The 21,221-nt window shown below is 38.2% G+C and overlaps 1 protein-coding gene across 2 annotated transcripts in view; it reads right to left on the minus strand.

Annotated features, from left to right (window-relative positions):
• sbf2 (SET binding factor 2) overlaps nucleotides 1-21,221 on the minus strand; it is a 78,461-nt gene that overhangs the window by 20,469 nt on the left and 36,771 nt on the right. For both annotated transcript variants that reach the window (XM_072464670.1, XM_072464669.1), the window contains exons 4-17: nucleotides 17,910-18,047; nucleotides 17,635-17,745; nucleotides 16,348-16,453; nucleotides 13,873-14,005; nucleotides 13,296-13,404; nucleotides 12,993-13,106; nucleotides 12,662-12,739; nucleotides 12,370-12,483; nucleotides 11,498-11,626; nucleotides 11,303-11,401; nucleotides 11,017-11,221; nucleotides 10,838-10,947; nucleotides 9,822-9,971; nucleotides 3,651-3,719 (exon numbers count right to left, since the gene is read on the minus strand). In XM_072464670.1, coding sequence (XP_072320771.1) covers nucleotides 3,651-3,719; nucleotides 9,822-9,971; nucleotides 10,838-10,947; nucleotides 11,017-11,221; nucleotides 11,303-11,401; nucleotides 11,498-11,626; nucleotides 12,370-12,483; nucleotides 12,662-12,739; nucleotides 12,993-13,106; nucleotides 13,296-13,404; nucleotides 13,873-14,005; nucleotides 16,348-16,453; nucleotides 17,635-17,745; nucleotides 17,910-18,047 — 1,665 coding nt within the window. The remainder of the gene's footprint in view (nucleotides 1-3,650; nucleotides 3,720-9,821; nucleotides 9,972-10,837; nucleotides 10,948-11,016; nucleotides 11,222-11,302; nucleotides 11,402-11,497; nucleotides 11,627-12,369; nucleotides 12,484-12,661; nucleotides 12,740-12,992; nucleotides 13,107-13,295; nucleotides 13,405-13,872; nucleotides 14,006-16,347; nucleotides 16,454-17,634; nucleotides 17,746-17,909; nucleotides 18,048-21,221) is intronic.

A 21,221-nucleotide genomic window follows, 5' to 3' on the forward strand; every position in this document is an offset into this window, starting at 1 on the left:
TCGCAATACTGACCTAACCTAATACTGATGTGCAATTCTGTCGTATGTGCAATTGCTGTTGGAATTCATGTGCAATTCATGTGTAATTACTGTGAAATTCATGTGCAATCTATGTGCTGTCGTGACACATATTCATGTGCAATTACTGTCGGGATCACATGCAATGGTATTTATTTATTTATTTGTCTATGGGAGTTTTTATTTATTTATAGGAGATCTTCTACTAAGTGTTTTTCAGACTTCCTATAAGTGATCTGTTCTTCTGTATCTACCTCTGTATCTACCTGCGTTGCACCAATGAAATTTCCCCATGTGGGACAATAAAGGAATATCTTATCTTATCTTATAAAGAAGAACAAAAACAGACCAAACTGAATATATAACGCTGACACATACAGTGAACACCAGAAGCAATTCTTTATTGACCCTTCACCAAGAAAAAAAAAACTCTGCCCTAAAAGGATTTGATAAACATGGGAAATAAGACGTAATGTTCCAATTCAGACAACGTTATTAATTCCATAAGGGGCAATTAGTTAGAGCAGCAACAAAGCATATAGAGGACAACAAAACATACAACACAAAGTGGAGCCATTCTGAGGTCAATGAATAGCACCCAATAAATATGCATTACATCTACATTATCGCATAGAATTTAAATGTAAGAACAAAACAGCAGTGGAAATCGAAGGATAAAAACACCTATTCTTTTAGAAAAATAGTGGTGGCCGGAGGGCAGTAAGAAACCATTTAGAATATGACTCAGTGAGCCAAGAATCACATGCATTGGCTGTTTGTAAAAATCTGGAAAATACAGAAGGAAGCCAAGTCTGTCTGCCACATGCTTGTAATTTTACACAACTTATTTAAACAATGGAATTAAGACTATATGATTTTAAAGGGTAACTTACATTGGCAAACTTACATAGTCACCAAGAGCAACCAGACGAGAACCCATGCTAAATGGAAAGTGGATAGCATGGAAATTTTTGATGCAGATGTTGCATAAGTTGGAGCGGAGGCTATCCATCTCCTGTCTATTCTCCGTTCTGAGGTTTTTGTTGACACTTCAAATATGTCCAGGTCACAGTGACCCGGGTCATCTCTTCCGTATATGTATGATAATTCGGTGAGCACACAGAAACGTGTTCAGATGTACAGATGCAGAGGGGAGGAGAAGACAGCGGAATGTAATGGTGTAAAAGTCTGTTGAAATTAAATATGAGATAAAGTTGAACTGGGGGAAAGAAAAATATCAAAAAGCCTCAGAACAGCGTATGGATTGGTCTGGGAAGAGACTGATCTTTTTTTAACTTTTGGATCGCGTTCTTAGTTTATAGTGAAGCATATATGCATTTCGGAGACATCTCAGCCCATCTGTCAAAGCCGTAAGACAGATCAGGTCAGCACAAAGTTCTCCAATCTCATATCGTTATTACTCTTTAAAACAGCCAGTGCAAAAAACTAATGCTTAATATGTCACTAGCCAGGGGGCAGCAACATTATTTACAATTGTTTAGAAGCATTCACAGAATTCCTAAGTTGTGGATTCCAAAACAGTCATTATTTTGGTCCTCTGTGGGAATGCAAGATGGCCTGTATGTGATCCAGCTCATCACTTTCATCAGTGAGCCAGCTTAATGTGTGGAAAAGTTTGATTTCTTGAAAACCAGAAAACCGTTTAATGCAAACAATAGATTTACCCTAAAAGTCAAGTAAAACAAAGTATTGGATCTAGCTAACATTTTCCCCCTATAAACATACCCTCTCACTCAATCCATAGGAAATCGCTACGGAGAAAAACACAATGTACAAGAAAAACAAATGTTCCACAATTGAGTAAACAGGGTGAGATGCACTTCAAGAAATGGACATCTCTGTGGGTCATCCAGTGCGTCATATATGCAATAAAGCATGCCAATTTGACTGGGATAACCCACAAGTCCAGCCAATACATAAACTTTGGCTCAAAGAATGCAAACAATTGAGTTTTGTGTTGTGTAAGTCTGTCTCATGTTTGGGTTAGTACAGAGACAGTTAACCTTATGACACATTCAAATTAAAAGGAAATACGATAAGATAGCAAAGGATATATTCACTACTAAAAGATAATAAAGACCAGAAACACTGTACAGACTGCACAGACCTGACAAAAAGTAAAACTTCACACCTCACACAGGGCACTGTGCAAAGGTTAATTAAGCTTTGGAAAACTGTTTACCTAGCAAATCAGTTCCATCTTCATTTCATCTGGATTTTGCATTCAAAACAATATTTTCAGGGTCAAAGAGGGAGGAAAGCAATGACTTAATATAATAATAGCATGTACTTGGGGTAATAGCCATTAAGATTCCTCTCAAGACAAGTTACAAAAATAATGTTGTCACTTCAAAAGTAGGGAATTGGAATGGAAACAGACAAAGACGTTCCCATGTTCTCTGACCCATATGGTACCAAAGTACTTTTGGTTGCTGTAAACAGTATTAATGTCCACAGTCCAATCGTAAATGACACATTTACAGTGCTTTCGAATTGGCCATACATTGTCATTAACATTGAAGTGCAATATCCATATTGTCACAATTAAGAAGAGAGATGATCCAAAGATATATTTATTTAATATGTAGGGAAAAAAAAACAACATCTTTTTGCTTTGATTTGCTCAACACATGGCCAGAAGGAGAAACATGTCTTCAGGTGAAACTTGTACTCACACTGTCTGCTCAAATTCACCAGAGGGTTGATCATTTGTCAAAGCCGCATAAATATCTGTTATAGCTGTAGCTCTCTAGTTACACGGTAATGGTTACACTACCACTGTTTGAGTGGACGTTACATTAGATTTACATTATAGTAACAATGAGAGGTACTAGAGAAAGATGAATATGAGACATTTGGTCAGCGTTTTTGTAAAAACAACTGCCTGGTATCGGCACTCAATTATTGTACATACTGTCCTTGCACATACTGCTCTTTAAAACATGTCATCTAAGTTGTATTTGAGCCTTGTTTATTTGATATAACAACATTCTTCGGTTAACTGTGCAAACACAAGGCTGTTTACACAAAATTTAAATGACACCTGCTGAGATGCTGCATAACTCTGTGTTCCCCTCTCTTCTTCACCACATGATTGATTGTGGACTTTCAACATCAAGAAAAATGTACTGTTATTATAACTCTCTAATTTCAACTTTTGAAGCCCCAAAATATGTGCCATTTTTTAATAAATATGATTTATTGTTGAGATAATCATTATCGGAGTTCTGGAGTTTAATCAGATTATAAAATATGCAGTTAAATCTCATGTGAGTAATCAGATTTTTTCACACCTATGTAGGTGTTGGAAAGGAAAATTCTGCAAAAAAAAAAGTTGCAAAATAATGTGGTAAGAAAATGTAAAAAAATCAAAGTTAAGAGTTTATTTTTGTATTTTTATTAATTGTACAATCCACTAATGAATTGTCACCAGGTGTTTGCAATTATCAGATTTCTCTTGGCACAGAAAACGTAATTATTGGATTATCTGTTCTAGGTATCAGATTGTTTTTCTTGCCATGTAAATGTGTAAACAGTGACATATTGCTTCATTGTGTATGGTAAAGTAAGTGAAAACAAATCATGGTTTGAGAATCATTCTTAAAACATACCCTATAAAATGCAGTTGACAGCGGTAGCAGAGCAGCAGCCACAATGTATTCTTCTGATGTGGAGCAGTCCTGTGGACAAAACAAAAATGTGGCAAAATTAGCTGGCTTTTCTACCGAACCTACAAGAATATACATTTAGGACATTCAGTATGTTATTAAAGTCACACAGCCCTGTCAAATGTCAAAATAATGGCTATAAAGTTCTGCCAAACCCCTCTGTCTGCTTGGTGGTGACGACATGTGCTTCCAATCTGGTTATATCATCTTTGGCTTTACATAATTATTGAAAAACTTCTGTCACCAATTTACTGGTAATCTTCTGTTTAGCATTCTTGAATTAAATGAGCATGTCTAATTCACAATGACCACACGATCCGACCTTCTGGCTAGACAAAGGATTTATTTATCACAGCAAAAACAATGATTCAATAGAGAAATGTCAATATTTCTTATTATAAAACCAACAGTATTTGAAAATAATTGGTTTGATATACTTTCAAGTAACTCCAAACTACTTTTGCTCTGACACCGTTTCAGAGGCAGTGCTTTATAGTGCTTTCTAGGGAAAATTGATGCAGTAAAAGCTTTAAGGATAGTTTTATACTCTACTTAAATAGATTTCAGAGAATGTCGAGAATAAAACAAGACCATTTGGCTTTATCCACAGGAAATTGGTACTTGTGGGTGGAAGGCTTTGCTGGGATTTGTTTGTTGAACTTTGTAAATGAGAGTTGTCAAGGGGAAATTTACTTTAAAACCACGAAAAGGCAAAAGATTGCATTTGTCCTGATATTGTAACTCGCATAGAGAAGGCCCAAGCAGTTACTTACTTCTTTTTCAATGTCACTAGGAGGAGAGATGTAGTGATAAATGCTTAGCTTGTGGTAGTGGTCTATACTGAGAGCTCTGAACTATTTACTGTTAAGGGAATATATTTGAAATGTACTAAACACATAAGGAAAAACAATGTACTGACTGCAGCAATAGAAGAATGCCTGCCTTCTCCGTCCTGGCCCCCCATAGACTGAGCCACGTGGTATGTAAAGTGTTTTTCCTAGCAGTCAGTCGCACTGGAGTAAACATTTCCAGCTTGGAGCAACGCCAATTCATTGTTTACAAGCATCCTTAAAATGTGGCAAGTCACAGGGTTTCAAGAGATAAAGGTCAGAAGCAGAAGTGGAGCCGTTAAAACTATTCCAACAGATTATATTGAAAAAGGCAAATAAAAGGTTTGGGAAAAATGCATTTAATTCCTTGGAAACTTAAGTGAATATACAGGGCTGTTTCTAGCTTTGTTGGAGCCTCGTGCAAGATGCTTAGGGGGGCTTTTGAGTCTTATTGCTTTAATCATCCACATCCATGCAACAATCTATTTCACAAGCATCTAAAATACAGTTTAGAGCAATAGAACCAAAATAAACAAATATGATTATTATTGGCACAAAAAATATGCTTTAAATTAAAATTATCCTATTTATTATTGTTAAAAAAAAATACATCATGTTTTTTTGTTACAAAAATAAAGCATAGGCGCATAAGGAGAGGGCCCCTGGTGGCTGGAGGGTCCCTTCATTTACACATGGTGCCTATGCCAGTAAACAGCTGTGAATGAGCTTTCACAGAAAAAAACAAATATCCTCTACTCTATCTACTGTGACTGAAATCATATAGTAATTTTTGTTATGCAAATGTGTTATTTCAGGACTAATCTGTAATTATTTGCTAATTATAATGTGGTCAAAATCCAATTTTTTATTATGATAAAACAAGTCTAGTCACTATTAGAAATTATAAGGTTCAAATTTGTGAATTGACATTGATTATATGTGAGATATCTTAAAACATCTGTTTAGATGCTATCAAATAATTCTAAAACACAAGGATCTAAACAAGTCCCTTGTCAATTGACCACCAAAAAAGCATGTGCACCACCAATTGTACCCATAGATTGAGTCGCTGCTTCAGACACTGCAGTATCATAAATTCATAAGATCTAGTGTTTTGTCTGGAAAGCAGCCATCAAAGTAAAGCAAACAAACAATCAGACCTGTAGTGCTCATGTGAATGTTGGGCTTGTGAGGCTACTCTATTTGTGGCCATCCAGGAACCATATTAGATGTAGTAACTAATGCAGCTCTCCGACTTGTAACACAAAGCAAAACTTAAATGCAAGTACAAATAAAAATAATATAAATTACTAGCAGTTTCCTAAAATTTCAACATTTGGCCTTACTGGAAATAGCTTTCATAACTTCCTTTACTGGATTTGTACACACGTACCCACACGTACACGTACACACACACACACACGTACGCGCACCGCAGTATAATAAGAGTTATTTTCAATGTCTTGCATAACTATAATTATGTAGATAATGTGGAGAGGTGGGAGTAGGGCCTATATTCTAAGAATCAAAGAAAATTATTTAGAATAAAATTTAATTTTTAAATTCAACTCTGGTAGAACAATGGTAGAAATGTGATTTGATAATGGGAAAATAAATTGTATTTTTATTCCGTCCTCCCCTTTTAAAAATGCCAAGGAAAATCCGTGAAACAACAAATTAAAAAACTCTCGCCTTATATAATTTTAATTAATTAAGATTTTTACCTCAAAACTGGTGGTTATGTAGGCAAAACGATAGTTATGAATGTAACTAAGGTTCTATGAATCTGGAAAAAGGTAAGACAATGGTGGTGCATTAATTAGACGCTTTCTGTGCAACCCTGCAACATTTAAGTGTAGCTTGGAGACATTTCTATACCCAGAAAAATTATGTTTTAATTATTATAAATTGCAAGTAAAAATGGAATGTGATGTGGCGCAATAATGTTATGGTCTTATTAACTCCTAAAGCAGGGTTGGCGTGTATGAACCTTGCCGTGTATGAATCTGGAGTGTGTGTGAGGGTGGTGGTGGTCAGAGGGACAGATGGCACAGAGGGACAGATGGCACAAAGTGGCAGCCACGTTTGTGTCAGTCTACCCCAGGACAGCTGCGGCTACAATAGTAGATTACCACCACAGAGTGTAGGAGTGAATGAATAATTCACAAAAATTGTAAAGTGACCTTCAACATCTGGAAAAGCGATAAGGAAGGACTGATGCATTATTTTTATTATTAAAATGCATGGAATATAATGCAGTAAAAAAAAAATATATATAGTCTTTTTAGTAGTCTAGATTTTTTTAGTGACACCAATTTAGTTGAATCTTAATGTACACGCTTTGCACTACTAATATGATACTCAATGCATCTATCTAGTAGCTTTCCATGAATCCCATGAAAGCCGCACTTTGAGTAAATGGCCACTCAGAGCGCACTTTTGCAGCACTTTTTTGAGGCCCGGGACCATGAGAGCGCAGAGCACAGAGGACTCATAATCCTATCGGACAGGAAATTGTTGAGATGCCAGGATACATCCACACAGCAGGACGCATTCCCCCACATGGCTTGCGCAAGTTGACTTCCCCCTCAAAAAAATGCATTTGAGAAAAAACATGCGCACACACACCAACACTAATCAGCAACTACATTAACCAAATTAATGAGGAGGTCATAAATTTGGGTAATTTATGGCTGTCAGACCGAGAAGCATTTCAATAATACAGGAAGAACATGTCATTGTAATGCAGGCATACCAAAACCGTTACACTAAACATATTTTTAGGTCTCGCATGTAACAAAAATGTAACGGAAAAAAAAACATTAACCAGCACAGACAAGGTACAGACTCATCCCCTGTTAACCTTTGGCCTATTGTACATTTCTCAACAGACTGCAGACATCTCGCTGCATGCTACAGCACTGAGCTGTCACTTAGCCCCAAGCAAACCGTTAAACTACAAATGTTTTATCAGCCAAAATAATTATTTGTTTATAGTATAGGAACTTGTCATGATTGCCAGCAATACTAATGAGGCATCATGTTGTCACTGTTCTGAATCTGAAGGAAACATTTTTGGAGGGAAAGGTCATTTTGGCCCCATCCAACACCGAGATATCTCACATGAAGCCAATCGCACACAGCTGTTGGCACACACACACTCACTGATATAATTTTAGGGTTCTTATCTGGCCCTGAGCTGAAAGAAAGAGGAGAGTTCACAATGTGAAAGTAATTACTGTCAAGCTATTCACTATTAATGTTACGTTTACAGTTCATTTGCAACAAATTGTTTGCATAAACATTAAAATTAAAAAACATGAACAAAGTCTTTTATTCAAAAAGTGAACAATAGCAGAAGTTGAAATTATTAAATTAGAGATATATATATATTTTTTTAAATTTAGAGATATTTCTGTTATTACTTGTGAACAAATTTAAAAGAAACATATCAACCAAGTTTTTATCATTGTATTTTTTGCAGGCTTCAGGAGGATCCACTGCTTTTGATTATAGTGCTATCATTAGAGGTGCACTATGTAACTTTTCTGGGTCCGTCACCTGGAGATGTTATTGCTTAGCCTTGAATGTCACATTTCTCCAACCATCTTCATCTCCATGGAGAGACGCAGGTGACACCAGCAGGCCAACTGAAAGGTCTGGGACCTCTTTTACAAAGCTTGCTTATGCACTTGTACCGCCCTCTGTGCCATATGTAGTATCATAATATATACTACGTATATATAGTATCATATATAAAACTTCCCCTAGGCATGGGACTTTGCTTATATCTACACAAACTGAGACCCTCCTGCAAGTCAACAATCGTGGAGAGGAGCTAAAGTGTTTGAAGAAGTGTTTGATTCAGGAAACTGTCAGAAAAGCCAAAAATGATTTTAATCAGAAAGATTACCACTCCTATTGACATGACACGTATGAAGCCGGTGATGACTGTATCAGTCCATGTCTGAGACAATACAGAGAAGATCCTCGGAATTTGTAAACAGATCTAAGAAACAACAATCGGACCCGAGAGAAAACACCATTTATTCTGTAGTTTTAAAAGTTAATTTGAGTGAATGAGTCAATGTGTATTTGTCATAAAGCCTTTAAAGTGCCCGCACACTCCGCACACTCCGCACACTCCGCACACTCCGCACACTCCGCACACTCCGCACACTCCGCACACTCCGCACACTCCGCACACTCCGCACACTCCTGCGCATCTCGGTCAATTGATTATTTGCTAAAATTAAGGTAAATCTCATAAGTCACATTGCATGGCAATGCATGGTGTTTCGGAGGCGGGGAGAAGGCATGATGTGACGTGGGTTTGCGTACGCAGATTCCAGCTGTAGGTGGCATTTATAAATCACAAATTGCATGGTGGAGTTTGTGTGGCGTACACCTCTGGAAGCCACTTAGATTTACTTGCTCAGCTAAATTCTTATGCAATCCTGCATGCAGGTTTTTGAACAAATTCAAGACAAATATAGGTTTAATGACACACTATAGATCAAGGAGGCAAAGCAATAATATCTCCTTGGAAACATGTAGGTGATGGACCAGCACCAGAGAAATTGCACTTTTAAATATGATATCTTACAAATGTTGTATTTCTTTAATAGATCCACACCTGACATGTTCTAAAATAAAAAATCATCCGGTTATGCAACTACAGTTTGTTTGTGTTCTAACTACAAGTTTCATGCTGTGGTTTGTTTCATAACTGTGGAACAAATGACACATCAAATGGCCTTTTGTGTCCTCCTCCCGGGCAGATGGTGGGATTAATTGGCTTTCTATCAGTTTGAAGGCAGAGAAGAGGAATGACTGGAATCCAGAGTCACTCCATAAAAGCGGCACTTTGTGAGGATTTTGTAAAAGCATTAAATGCACTGGAATAGCCTGATGCCATGTAGTAAAACCTAAGGAACATCCAATAAAGACTGGTTCGGTAAAGCGTCTGAGTCTTTACGAGCAACGCAAAAACACATAATTTGCCCTAATTTTTGGACTGCTTCTCAAACTGTCAACCAAAAGAATAATTCAATATATTTTCAAAACCAATTCAAATTATCATCTGAAAATAATAATTGTCTGAATGTATGCTTTAGTTACAGTTTGTATAGATATTAAAATGACACATGAAGTATTTTAATGTCTGTGTTCTTCTCCGACTACTCAGTCTGCCTTTGTGTGATGATTTTATGTGCTCTTGTGTGCAAGGCAAATTCCCCTCAGCACAATAAATGTTTAATTTAGTCAACATGCAATGGCTCACCTGGAGAGCACAGTTCATCATTCGAATGACGTAATCGAATTGTTGATGGTCGAGTATTGCACGGTTCTGCTGGACGTGAAGGCTCAACTCTTCAGTGAGACACTGTCGAGCCATTTTTCCTTTGAGGGCTCGCAACGCAGCAGGTAGTGTCTGTGGAGCAAAGTCATTTTAAAAAATACCCTTATTACATAGAACAACCACTTATTATTATATTATTTCGTAGGTCTGAAGTCTAGATGTGAGTTCATTATTCTTTACGTAAGTCATGTAAAATTGTTATCATGATAAATAATAAATTCCAACATATGTTTGCAGAAATTTTAATATGGAGGAATTCTGGAGTGCGTAAAGCCCTGGTTTGGGTAATGGAGTTTGCCCTGACCATTTGCCTGTATAAGATTTATAGCCTCATGGGGGGCTGAGAGGATGTATGGGATATGCATTCTTACATTAACACAGGGCTGGATTATATGAGTGCTAAATAAAGCAGATGGGAAGCATAAAATAAATGTTTAAAATCCAATTTTGGCATGAGATACGTGACCAAATACTCGTTGGTGACATTGTACATTTGAAACCACACAAAATAAACAGTTTTGAATAACTTTTTAATTTAGGGATTATCCATTTACTACTGATCATTAATAAGGTTCAATTATCTTACGTTTTGGATCACAAACCACTCCTTTTTTGAAATGCATAGACAATTGTTTGAAAAGCAAAAAACTATAGTTTGTCAGAACAATTTACTGTACAGTCTTGGTTGTTTTATTAGTAGGTCTGCATAATAATGATTAATATTAGGTTGTACAAAAACAATTATTCACTGAGTGGCTTTACTGTAGGTGTGCCAGCTGGGAGACGTTAAATAAAAACAAACACAGACAGATGTGCAAGGACAGGCTCACAAAACACGGCACTACAGCCCAGTGTGTTTGATAAACTCTGCCTTCAGCTAATAATTACCCTCACCAAAGGTTGATTAGCTGCAATTGTAACAAATGTGTGTACATTACCTTCTCCGTCTCCAAGGTCTTGTTCTCAAAGATGAGGGAAATGCAGTTCCTCACCACCTCCAGCCGGCGGGCGCTGTTAAACACTGAGCCACACTTGCCCATAAAGGACACTGGAAAAGAATAGAGAATTTTAGAAGGCTGTCACACATTTTTGATAGTGGTTTTGGTGATTTTCGTACCAACGGGTGGTCCAGCTGGAACGACACACTTCTTCTCCGGTCTCGTGAAGCCAGGTGTGCTGCTGTGCTTGGCCACGCCTTCCTCGAGCCCCATCTCTATCTTTTCATCGTCCAACAGTGGGAAGGGGACCTGATGTACCCGCAGGTGAGAGCCCTCCGACGGCCGAGGCACTTTCTGAAAAGCCATGTGTGGATTTGGGTTTTCCTACCAAAAAATGAAAAAATAAAATCAAAAAGTGCCATAATCTTCTATACGAGAATTAGTAAATAAATGAAAGCACCTTACATTTCTATAGAACTGCTCTGATAATTCCCTGATTCGTTTCTGCAGCTTGACAAGACTGACTGCCTCTTCTTTAAAGTTTTCAATCTCTAAGGCCACCAGCTGAAACAAAAGATAATTTACAAATAATCAAATTTATTCCAATATATGCAATGGTAAGACTGGTAAATCTTTCTTCGTCCCATTACGGGGCAATACCTCATCAAAAAGATCACAGACTCGGTAAGGCGGACCTCTTTCTGAGACAAAGCCAGCGAAGGCCATGCCATCCAAAACCTTGGCCAGAAAATCACTCTCGATGAGGCCCCGCTGGCCCAGGAAGGCAGTCTGTGTAATGTCAGAACAACATTAGTAACAATCTCACACACATGGAAGTAATATAATGCAGATCTATAGATATACCGTACTGTCAATGCCAACACTGTGAGCCATTTTTAGACCACAATTTGAAAAAATCTCTCAGCATGGGGTCTTAAGATGAACATATTTTATTATTGAAAGCGTAGACACTTCTACAGCCCAGTCAGGGGTGAAATAAATGTAGTCATAAAACATGGCTATAAATCTCATCTATCTAATGTTTAAGCAGTTATGCTTTTGGTGACAACAGATAAAAGACTTCAATCCTTTACTCGCTCAGCATTTGCAGGCAAACAAGCATTTGTTTATAATCTGATCCATGTGGGGTCCACAGAGGATGATCTGCTAAAGGGTTACCACGGAGACAACACAGACACGAACAAACAAAAACCCAGCACTAAACAAAAATGCTAACCTAATACGTTTCATATGGCTCCAAGCCGGGCTTTGCCCAAGGTTAGTGGATTGTGGACTGAGCCTTGCATAAACAAAACAATCGCCTGAAAAGACTGTCACGGATGTGCTACAGCAGTATTCGGCTCTTTATTCAACACTGACAGGGTTATCTGCAAGTCTCAAGCACTCAAGCCACACATTCTTGACAAACTGAACAAATCTTTATGTTTGCACAGCAAAAATGAGCTAAAATAAAATCCATGCTTGGGACAAACTTGGTTGTTGTCTTGCTTGGGATTTTGCAGTTGCTCTACCTTGTGAAAGTGAATAACGGGTTCAGAGTGGATGCGGATGAGTTGTAGGCAGGACCTGTAGCCCTGGAAGAGCTGCGCGAACAGCCGGAGAAAGACGGCCCGCACTTCCTTGTCCTAAAACACACAGCACTCATCAAACAGGTATGCCCAACTCTGCATAGATTAAGCATTTACGCTCAAGGATTTTATTTGCCTTTACGGTAATAAGCCGTTCTGTGTTACCAAGAAGCATTATGCACTCCTCATGTAGCGACACAATTACAGCTAAATGAGAATAAAAACCTTAGCTCACCAATAGTTTAATGGTAGAAGGTGTTGTGCGAGATGGAGGGAATGCATGATCTGCAATCTCCAAATCAGGATGCAAAACCTGAGAAAACAAATATCAAAATTACGATTTCATGCATTTACCAATTAGCAACAAACACATTTTATTTAATAAGGAAAAAACAAAACAAGAGAAACAATAATATCTGTTGTTACTTTAAACTACAAAAACAGCAGACTTAACGCCATATGCCCTACTTCTAAAAGAACTACTGTATACTACAATAATACCACATTTCTTAACATGAAGAAATTAAACTCAATGTAATGTGCAAACAACATGTGTGAGTGTTTACCAGGGACAGTGCAGTTTGTGTCTGGTGTAACAGAGGTTCGGGGAGCAGAGACAATTGGATACACTCAGGAATCTTTATTGTCCCTCCATCCAGGTCAGCAATAATCACATCCAACTGCAAAGCACAATTTAATAGGGACATGTCAAGAGGTTTGATCACAGCTTGTTTCAGCACAGAGAAGACAAACTACTGAAAGCAGCTAAATAAACATCTCACACCGGGGCAGCTTACTGGAAGAATGTCACGGGGCAACATCCCTCTGCTTTAATGACTCCTATACACTGTGGTACTTTTTGCACTTACCAGATCCTGTATTTCAGTCTGAAACATTGAGTGGACACCAATGATAAAAGGAGTGGGTGAACTCAACACCTCCAGCAGCCGGGAGGGCAGGATGGGGATGTAAGGATAGCTGTGCACAAACAGAAACAATGATCACATTTATAAAAGAATGAATGTCTGACAATTTAAAAAAAATAAAATAAACTACTCTAAATGGCCATATCATTAGAAATTACATGTTAAAGGCTAAAGTTGTGCTTGGAAATCTCCAAAAGGTTTTTAAACATGGTCAACCAAAGCCCTTGGTCTTTGGAAAAAGGTAAAGTTTGAAAAAAAAAAAGCATTAGTTTGGTAAAAGAATGATAAAATTGAAAAAAACAAACAAAAGCAAAACAGTATCAATAATAATAATGATGTTTTTAAATATTGTGAAAGTGACCAGATGATGCTGCATTTCAGGGATTGGAATAATGCCAAAAAGAATGGACTTAAGTTAATCAACAGTCAGAAACACGCCATAAAAATCAAGGAGCCGAGGTGTGAGTGGAAAATCACATGAGATGCCATCTGCAGCCGGTGTTGTGAAAGGGACACTTGCCTGTATTTGAGAGGAAACATGAGGGCTTCCAGGGCACGGCACGCCTCCCCGAGCCGCTGGTAACTAGTGGAGTGAAACAAGACTTTGTGCTCGGTCAGAACTGCACAGAATAGGCTTAAGACATTCTGGATTCCTGGAATGGAAAAAACAGGAAAACAATTAAATTAATGTGATTCCAAGATCGATCTAAGATCATTAAGTCAACACTGAGGTGCTGATGGATGAGTAAATAATCAGCTTTGGGTTTAAGCAGAACAGGGTTAAATAAGTAATAACATTGTACAAAATTGTCAATAATTGTCAGTTATTTGGGCTTTATAGTTTAATTTCTGGATATTAAGAGAAGAGAAGTGCCTGCCCAAAGATATAGCAGGTATTTTCAAATTTTGCAAGACCTACATATCATAAGTATTATTCCAAATGGCTGTATAATAATCAGACGGAAGTCTAAGTTTACAGTTCCTGTTATTGTTTTCTATCAAGTATCGGACAGAGCAGTTCATCACACAATGTGTAGAGATAAAGTGAGAGGAACAGCCGTAGACAGATGAGCGCCACTGGGGGCGCTGGCCCGGGATGTTTTGCCACATTTTGGTGATAAACAGGAAGACGATCTCAAGCATGAATAAAATGTGAAGTGAACATGCCTGTGTCAGACTGATCGAGCCAAGCTTGTTCATTTAATTCAGCACAGCTGCTCCAGCTGCAGCTGAGAAAAACTATTTTTGGACACACATTTTCTGGGAGGCAAACAACGTTTGAGGTTCGGGGCTGTTGTTCATAGTAACACCTTGGGCACAGGTGTATGCTTATCTTATCACATTTCCGAGCCCTCAATGAAAAATGACAACAAAACACAAAGCAACAGCAGCGTGGCTGTTGATGGCCAGTTTTATCTTGCCACCGGTGGAAGAACTTCCTGTTTAGTGCAAAATGTTTAACACACATTCCTCTGCAGTGACTGAGTGACTTGTGCTCAAAGCGTTGACCTGCCTGTGGTCGTCCATATCATGTGGATGAGCTAATGAACACTCCCTCTTAGGCCACAGTTATTTTATTACTTGGTTTACGGATCCGCCTCACTTAGATTATTGATTTCTACGACATAAACTTTATAATATTATTATAAAAAATGTTTTATAAAGTACCGACGTCAACGCAAAATAGCTTTAAATTAAATATAAATAGCGGTATTAAGTCAAAAGATAAGAGCACGTGAAGACGGGGTGGGTCCGTCCCTGCGCGCGGCCCCGGGAGAGAATGAGAAGACGCGCGCGCCCGTTTTCGTGTCTGCAACGCACATTGCTAACTCCTTTATATCGCAAATACACATTTTAAACCCGTTTACAATATTTTCTCCAGCACGTTTTGCTGTGACTAAGGCTGCACACTTAGAAGCATCAGTTCTACCAATGCAAAACACGCTAAATCTACTGTTACACTCACCTGCGCGCCACGTCTCTCCCCCCCTCCTCCTGTGGTGCGTTTTGGGAAAACCCGGAAGAAAAAATCTTTTGAAATTGAAATTATATTTGTATTTCGCCCGCCTGTTCAATATATTACATTTAAAAATCCGTAAACCAAGTAATAAAATAACTGCGGCCTTAGCGCCTACGTGCGGCCGATCAGCTGATATATTTACCTTCATATAGATTGGCTCATACAACTTGTGCTGATATTGGGGTTGTAACTTGTAAATACATGGACTTATAACCCTTATGTCACCAGAATTTGTTTAGTTTTTTTTTTTAAACTACTGCAGTTCTAGCAGTACTTTGTTTTATTACATTTTGCCTTACAAGTTGTACTTCTATTTTTAGTGAAAAGGCATTACAGGAGGGGAACATTTGCCAAGCTCATAACGCTGCATAAATGTTTTGTAACAATTTTAAATACACATTGTTATGAGGCAACAAATTTAAGAGGAAAAAAAATCACTGAAACACCAGCCAGTATATGTAGATATAATACAGTAAAGACCAATACAAATTAATCAGAGTTGTTTTGACAGAATGGAACAATGTATAGTATGTGATTTGTTGACTATCCAGAGTGACTACAATGTGAATAACATTTCTAAAATGCATCAGGTTCAGCATAATTGTTTACAGCACTGCAATGACAAGTCAGTAATGCCCACTCAGACTCAAAGTGTATGAACTTTAACATAATCCACCAACTATGCAATGAAAATTAACAGACTGCATCCAATCTACATCATGTGCTCATTCTCAACAGGGTAACCAGCACTGATGGGACAACGTCTAAACCACATAATCAGCCTTTGGTTTATTGCTAAATTGTCACATTTGAAAGCCACGTGATTTGTGCAGTACACACAAGGACATTTGAAAATGACTTCAAAACCAAAGATTAATTGCGCTAGAAATGTTAAGTACATGTCATAAAGTAAGATATTTATAGTAAAAGGACAATATTCTAGCTATGATTATGTAAAAAATAAAGTAAACACACCAAGCTGCTGGAAAAGCATAGCAACACTTTTTCCTGTAACAGGCAAAGTATCATTGAGAGGCGTCTGGATGAGCTGCCGGTCTCCTGCACCGAGGCTGAACAACTTCTGCAAAAACACAATAAACAAAGGTCATGGGCAAGTTTATTTTGTAACTTTCACATTGACGGCTAGAGCTTTACACCTGACATTCAAATTAATGGCCTGCTTCCTTTAAGTGTGTAAGAAGTCTTAAACAAAAGCAATTACATTTATAAAATGTATAATTTCATACAAACACTTTATTTTAAACATTGCAATACCCTGTGATTTTAATAAAATAAAATATAAATTTTAAAGACTTATTTTATTTTATAAGATTATTAGTTTTGTTATTTTGTTAAAAACTTATCCCGAACAATTTTATGTGTAAGCAAAAGCAAGGAAACCTACTTTCCATTCCACACATACCTGTATCATTAACTACGTGTCAGTTTAACAAATGTGTCTCCTTTACAGCCTTTATTCACAGACCCCATCCTAACCCTTCCCCATTTAAGTTGTGGTAGAGAATGAACCAAAAATAATGAACCTGTAATTCTTCATCACAACTATCCAGACATTTTTAGAGTAATCTAAGAGCAATCATCAATATTATTTCATGCAGGCAAAGTAATGAGTGATTAATATGTATATGTATGAATCAACATTGTTGATTCATTTCTCACTGTGGCCCTCAGAGACAACCGTTGTTGTGATTTTGGGCCTTACAAAAATAAATTTAATTGAATTGAATAACAAAGACATTTCTGCTTGTGGCTGAGGGTTGACCTGTCACTATACAAACCTCCATTTATAAACGGTCCTAATAATGTCCTCATAGGGAAACAGCAATGCTACATTCAGACCGCGTTAACTAGTTTGACGCTGCTGCTTTGGAGGGCAGACACTGGAGACACTCGTCTTTGATGCTCAGGACATGAGTTTGACCAATCGTGTTCCGCTGCTTTGTGCAATGCCAATCAGAGGAAAGACTGCTACTATGGAGGAAGCTCCTGATTGGTTGACGTGCCATGAATTTCGCAAGTGTTCAGCTTTTCCAAGTCAGCCAGGGCATTGATGAGGTTATGGTTGAGATACACTTTATTGTCCCTATAGGGAAATCTTTCTTCTGCATTTGACCCATGCTTCAATGCCGCTGACCTGTCAGGAGCAGTGGACACCTCTCCAAAGCTTTGTGCGAAGGACTACTGTAGCTGAATCGCACCACAGGAAACATAGATTGGCCTGAACGCATCATAATAGTTTACCTGTGATCCTCCAGCAATGGGGACCTGGAATGTGAAGAGATTGGCCACTAGTCCCGCCAAAGGGAAACTCAAGCTGTCGATGTACACAGTGTAAATCAGACCCAGACATCCCTGGAGATGAAAAAAAATTAAAACTTTATTAAACACAAATCTTCAACATAAATTCTAGACTGCAATCGTAAACATTAGATTGTGTTTATTATCTCTTAAACCAAATTTAGAGTTCTGATAAGTAAGAAACCGATAATGATTGTACTTGTGAATGTTGCAATTACCCGAAATATTTCTGGAAAATCTAGCCGGGACACGAGGATAAGACTTTTTGGTGCAAAAACTTCGGCCGGCTGGATCAAACCATCTTCTTCCACTTCATCCTCCTCTTCATCTCCCTCGGCTTCAATACTCTTTGATCCCTAAAAACATGTAAAAAAAATAAATATATATATATATATATATATATATATATATATATATATATATATATATATATATATATATATATATATATATATATATATATTTATTTTTTTATATATCTAGTTTGAGTTGAAGAGTTCACAAAGTGTCAGAGAATGAGGAGGTTTATGGAGGTAAAACTTGGCCACAGATTTATAAGCCTGAAGTCAATGTGTTATGTGCATAGCCATGTTTATATGTTCATATGTGTGTTCATATTAGATTAGTTGCAACATTATGGATGACTCGGACGTAATGTACTCTTTGTCCACTCTGGGTCCACAGGTCCTCAGGAGTGAGAGAAAGAAAAGAAGGCGGTGAACAGTTTGCAAGTGGAATCAAAAAATAAATATTGTTTGATAGCATAAGTAGTCAGAAGAAGAAGAGGATAGTGCTCAAGCTGTCATACTTCCCCCAGCACAGTTACTCCTAGGGCAGCGTAGCTGAAGCTGTGGGTTTATCTTTCTGTTCCTAACTACTCTGACCATAAGCGATTTCGAAGAGGAACGTTTTAAGCCTGGACTTAAATGAAGAGACTGTGTCAGCATATTTAACATGGGTCGGGAGCTGATTCCATAACACAGGAGCTTGGTAGCTAAACGCTCTACCTCCTACAGTACTTTTAGAGACTCTTGGCACCACCAGAAGGCCAGCATTCTGAGAGCGAAGAGCTCTGTTTGGATGATATGGTTCTATAGCATCTTTGAGGTAGGATGGGGCCATGTCATTTATGGCTTTGTAGGTCAAGAGTAGAATTTTGAATTTGATTCTGGACTCGACGGGGAGCCAGTGAAGAGACTTCAGCACTGGCGTAATGTGCTCTCTTCTTTTTGTTCCTGTTAGTAATCTTGCTGCTGCATTTTGAACCAGTTGAAAGCTTTTTATGGAGCTTTTAGGACACGCTGCAAGCAGGGAGTTACAGTAGTCTAATCTAGTCGTTACAAATGCATGGATAAGTTTTTCGGCATCACTTTTAGGCAGGATTCTTCTGATTTTGGCGATGTTGCGCAAATGGAAATAGGCTGTTTTACAAGCTTGATTTATATGAGCTTTAAATGAGAGCTCCTGGTCAAATAAGACTCCAAGGTTTCTTACAGTAGAACTGGAGGCTACACTGACATTGTCCAGTGTGACTATCTGCTCAGATAGAGCGTCTCGTAGATGCTTAGGGCCAAGCACAATGACCTCGGTTTTTTCAGGGTTAAGAAGCAGGTAGTTTAGTGTCATCCAGGTTTTTATCTCCTTCACACAAGTACTAAGTCTGTCTACTTGATCGCTCTGATCAGGTTTCATTGATAAATACAGCTGAGTGTCGTCTGCATAGCAGTGGAAGTTAATGTCATGCTTTCTGATAATGTTGCCTAATGGCAGCATATAAAGAGTAAACAGAATTGGACCGAGTACCGAACCCTGTGGCACACCGTAAATTACTTTAGAGCTTGGTGAGGAGCTCTGGTTTACATTAACAAATTGGAACCTATCAGATAGATAGGATTTAAACCAGCTGAGGGCTGTTCCTCCAACACCTACATCACATTCTAACCTCTGCAGTAGAATGTTGTGGTCGATGGTGTCAAACGCTGCGCTGAGGTCCAACAGAACCAGGATTGAGACCAGTCCATCGTCAGCGGCTAATAACAAATCATTTGTGACTTTAACTAGTGCAGTTTCAGTGCTGTGGTGGGCTCTGAACCCTGACTGGAAAACTTCAAATAAGTTATTGTCCTGCAGGTGGCGACAAAGCTGTTTTACTACAACTTTTTCAAGGATTTTAGAGACGAAGGGAAGATTTGAAATAGGTCTGTAGTTTACCAATAGGTCGGGATCTAGATTAGGCTTTTTCAGAAGAGGTTTAATGACTGCATGTTTGAAGGACTGTGGAACATAGCCACTTTCGAGTGAAGTATTTATTATATTAAGAATAGAGTCTATAATTAGGGGAAGAATGTCTTTGAGGAGTCTGCTTGGAATGGGGTCTAGGACACAAGTTGAGCTTTTAGAGGACATAATGGCTGAAGTTATCTCTGCTTGATCAACAGCTGTGAACCTTTCTAGGTTTACAGGTGGATTTATATGGGACGTTAGATTTACAGCTTGGGCTAGTTCAGGGCTAATAGCGGGGGTAATTTCATCTAATTTATCTCTGATTGTTTTTATTTTATTATTAAAAAATAGGAGGAAATCATCAGAGCTAAGTGTAGCTGGGATTGAGGGCTCTACTGCACTGTGACAGTTTGTTAGCCTAGCTACAGTGCTGAAAAGGAATTTAGTGTTACTTTTGTTGACTTCTATTAGATTTGAATAATATCTGGTTTGGGCCTTACGCAGAGCCTGCTTATAGGACAGCAGGCAACTTTTCCATGCTTTTAGGGATTCTTCGGTGTGAGAGCGACGAAATAATCTGCCTGAAGAGTGGGTCCAGCTCGACTCAGACGGTCCCTCTTCTGCCTGAAGAGTGGGTCCAGCTCCAGTCTCCTCGTGTCCGTCTGTCCGTCTGTGAGAGTCGGATCTCTCCTTCACTGGAACTCCTCCAGGTTTCTACGCTTTTTTCCCAAAGAGGTTTTTTTTTGTAGTTTTTCCTGGCCGAGAAGGAGAGTCTAAGGACAGAGGACCCTGGGACATCGTCCCTCGCCACCACAGACATTGTCTGACTTCATCGCCACCACAGACATTGTCTGACTCCATCGCCACCACAGACATTGTTGATTCATTTCTCCCTGTGGCCCTCAGAGGCAACTGTTGTTGTGATTTTGGGCCTTACAAAAATAAATTGATTTGATTTGATTTGATTTGTTTAACTGTTTGTATTTACAAAGCTTTGATTGCATTAAAAGTCAACAAGGTCTGTCTTGATCGTTATACTTTTCTGTTTTAATAGTATACATTTTTGAAATATGAATTGCATAAATGTATTTTAAGTTTGATTTGTAATATGATCAATGTTCAAACTAAAGATACAAAGAGGCAGAATTTACTTTGTGAAAGACCTGTATTTGCATTTACAGAAACATGTTAACAGTGGATTCAGTTCTTAATCGGGAGTTCTCATCGTAAATGGTTATATTTCTACAGAAAGGAAAAACATGCCACAAGTGCTTCTGTATTTGGGAAGTATGCGATACTCAGATAGC

This window comes from Eucyclogobius newberryi, unplaced genomic scaffold, assembly GCF_026437365.1.
Source record: "Eucyclogobius newberryi isolate DKJ021-1_F unplaced genomic scaffold, fEucNew1.0.hap1 SCAF_5, whole genome shotgun sequence".
Lineage (NCBI taxonomy): Eukaryota > Metazoa > Chordata > Actinopteri > Gobiiformes > Gobiidae > Eucyclogobius > Eucyclogobius newberryi.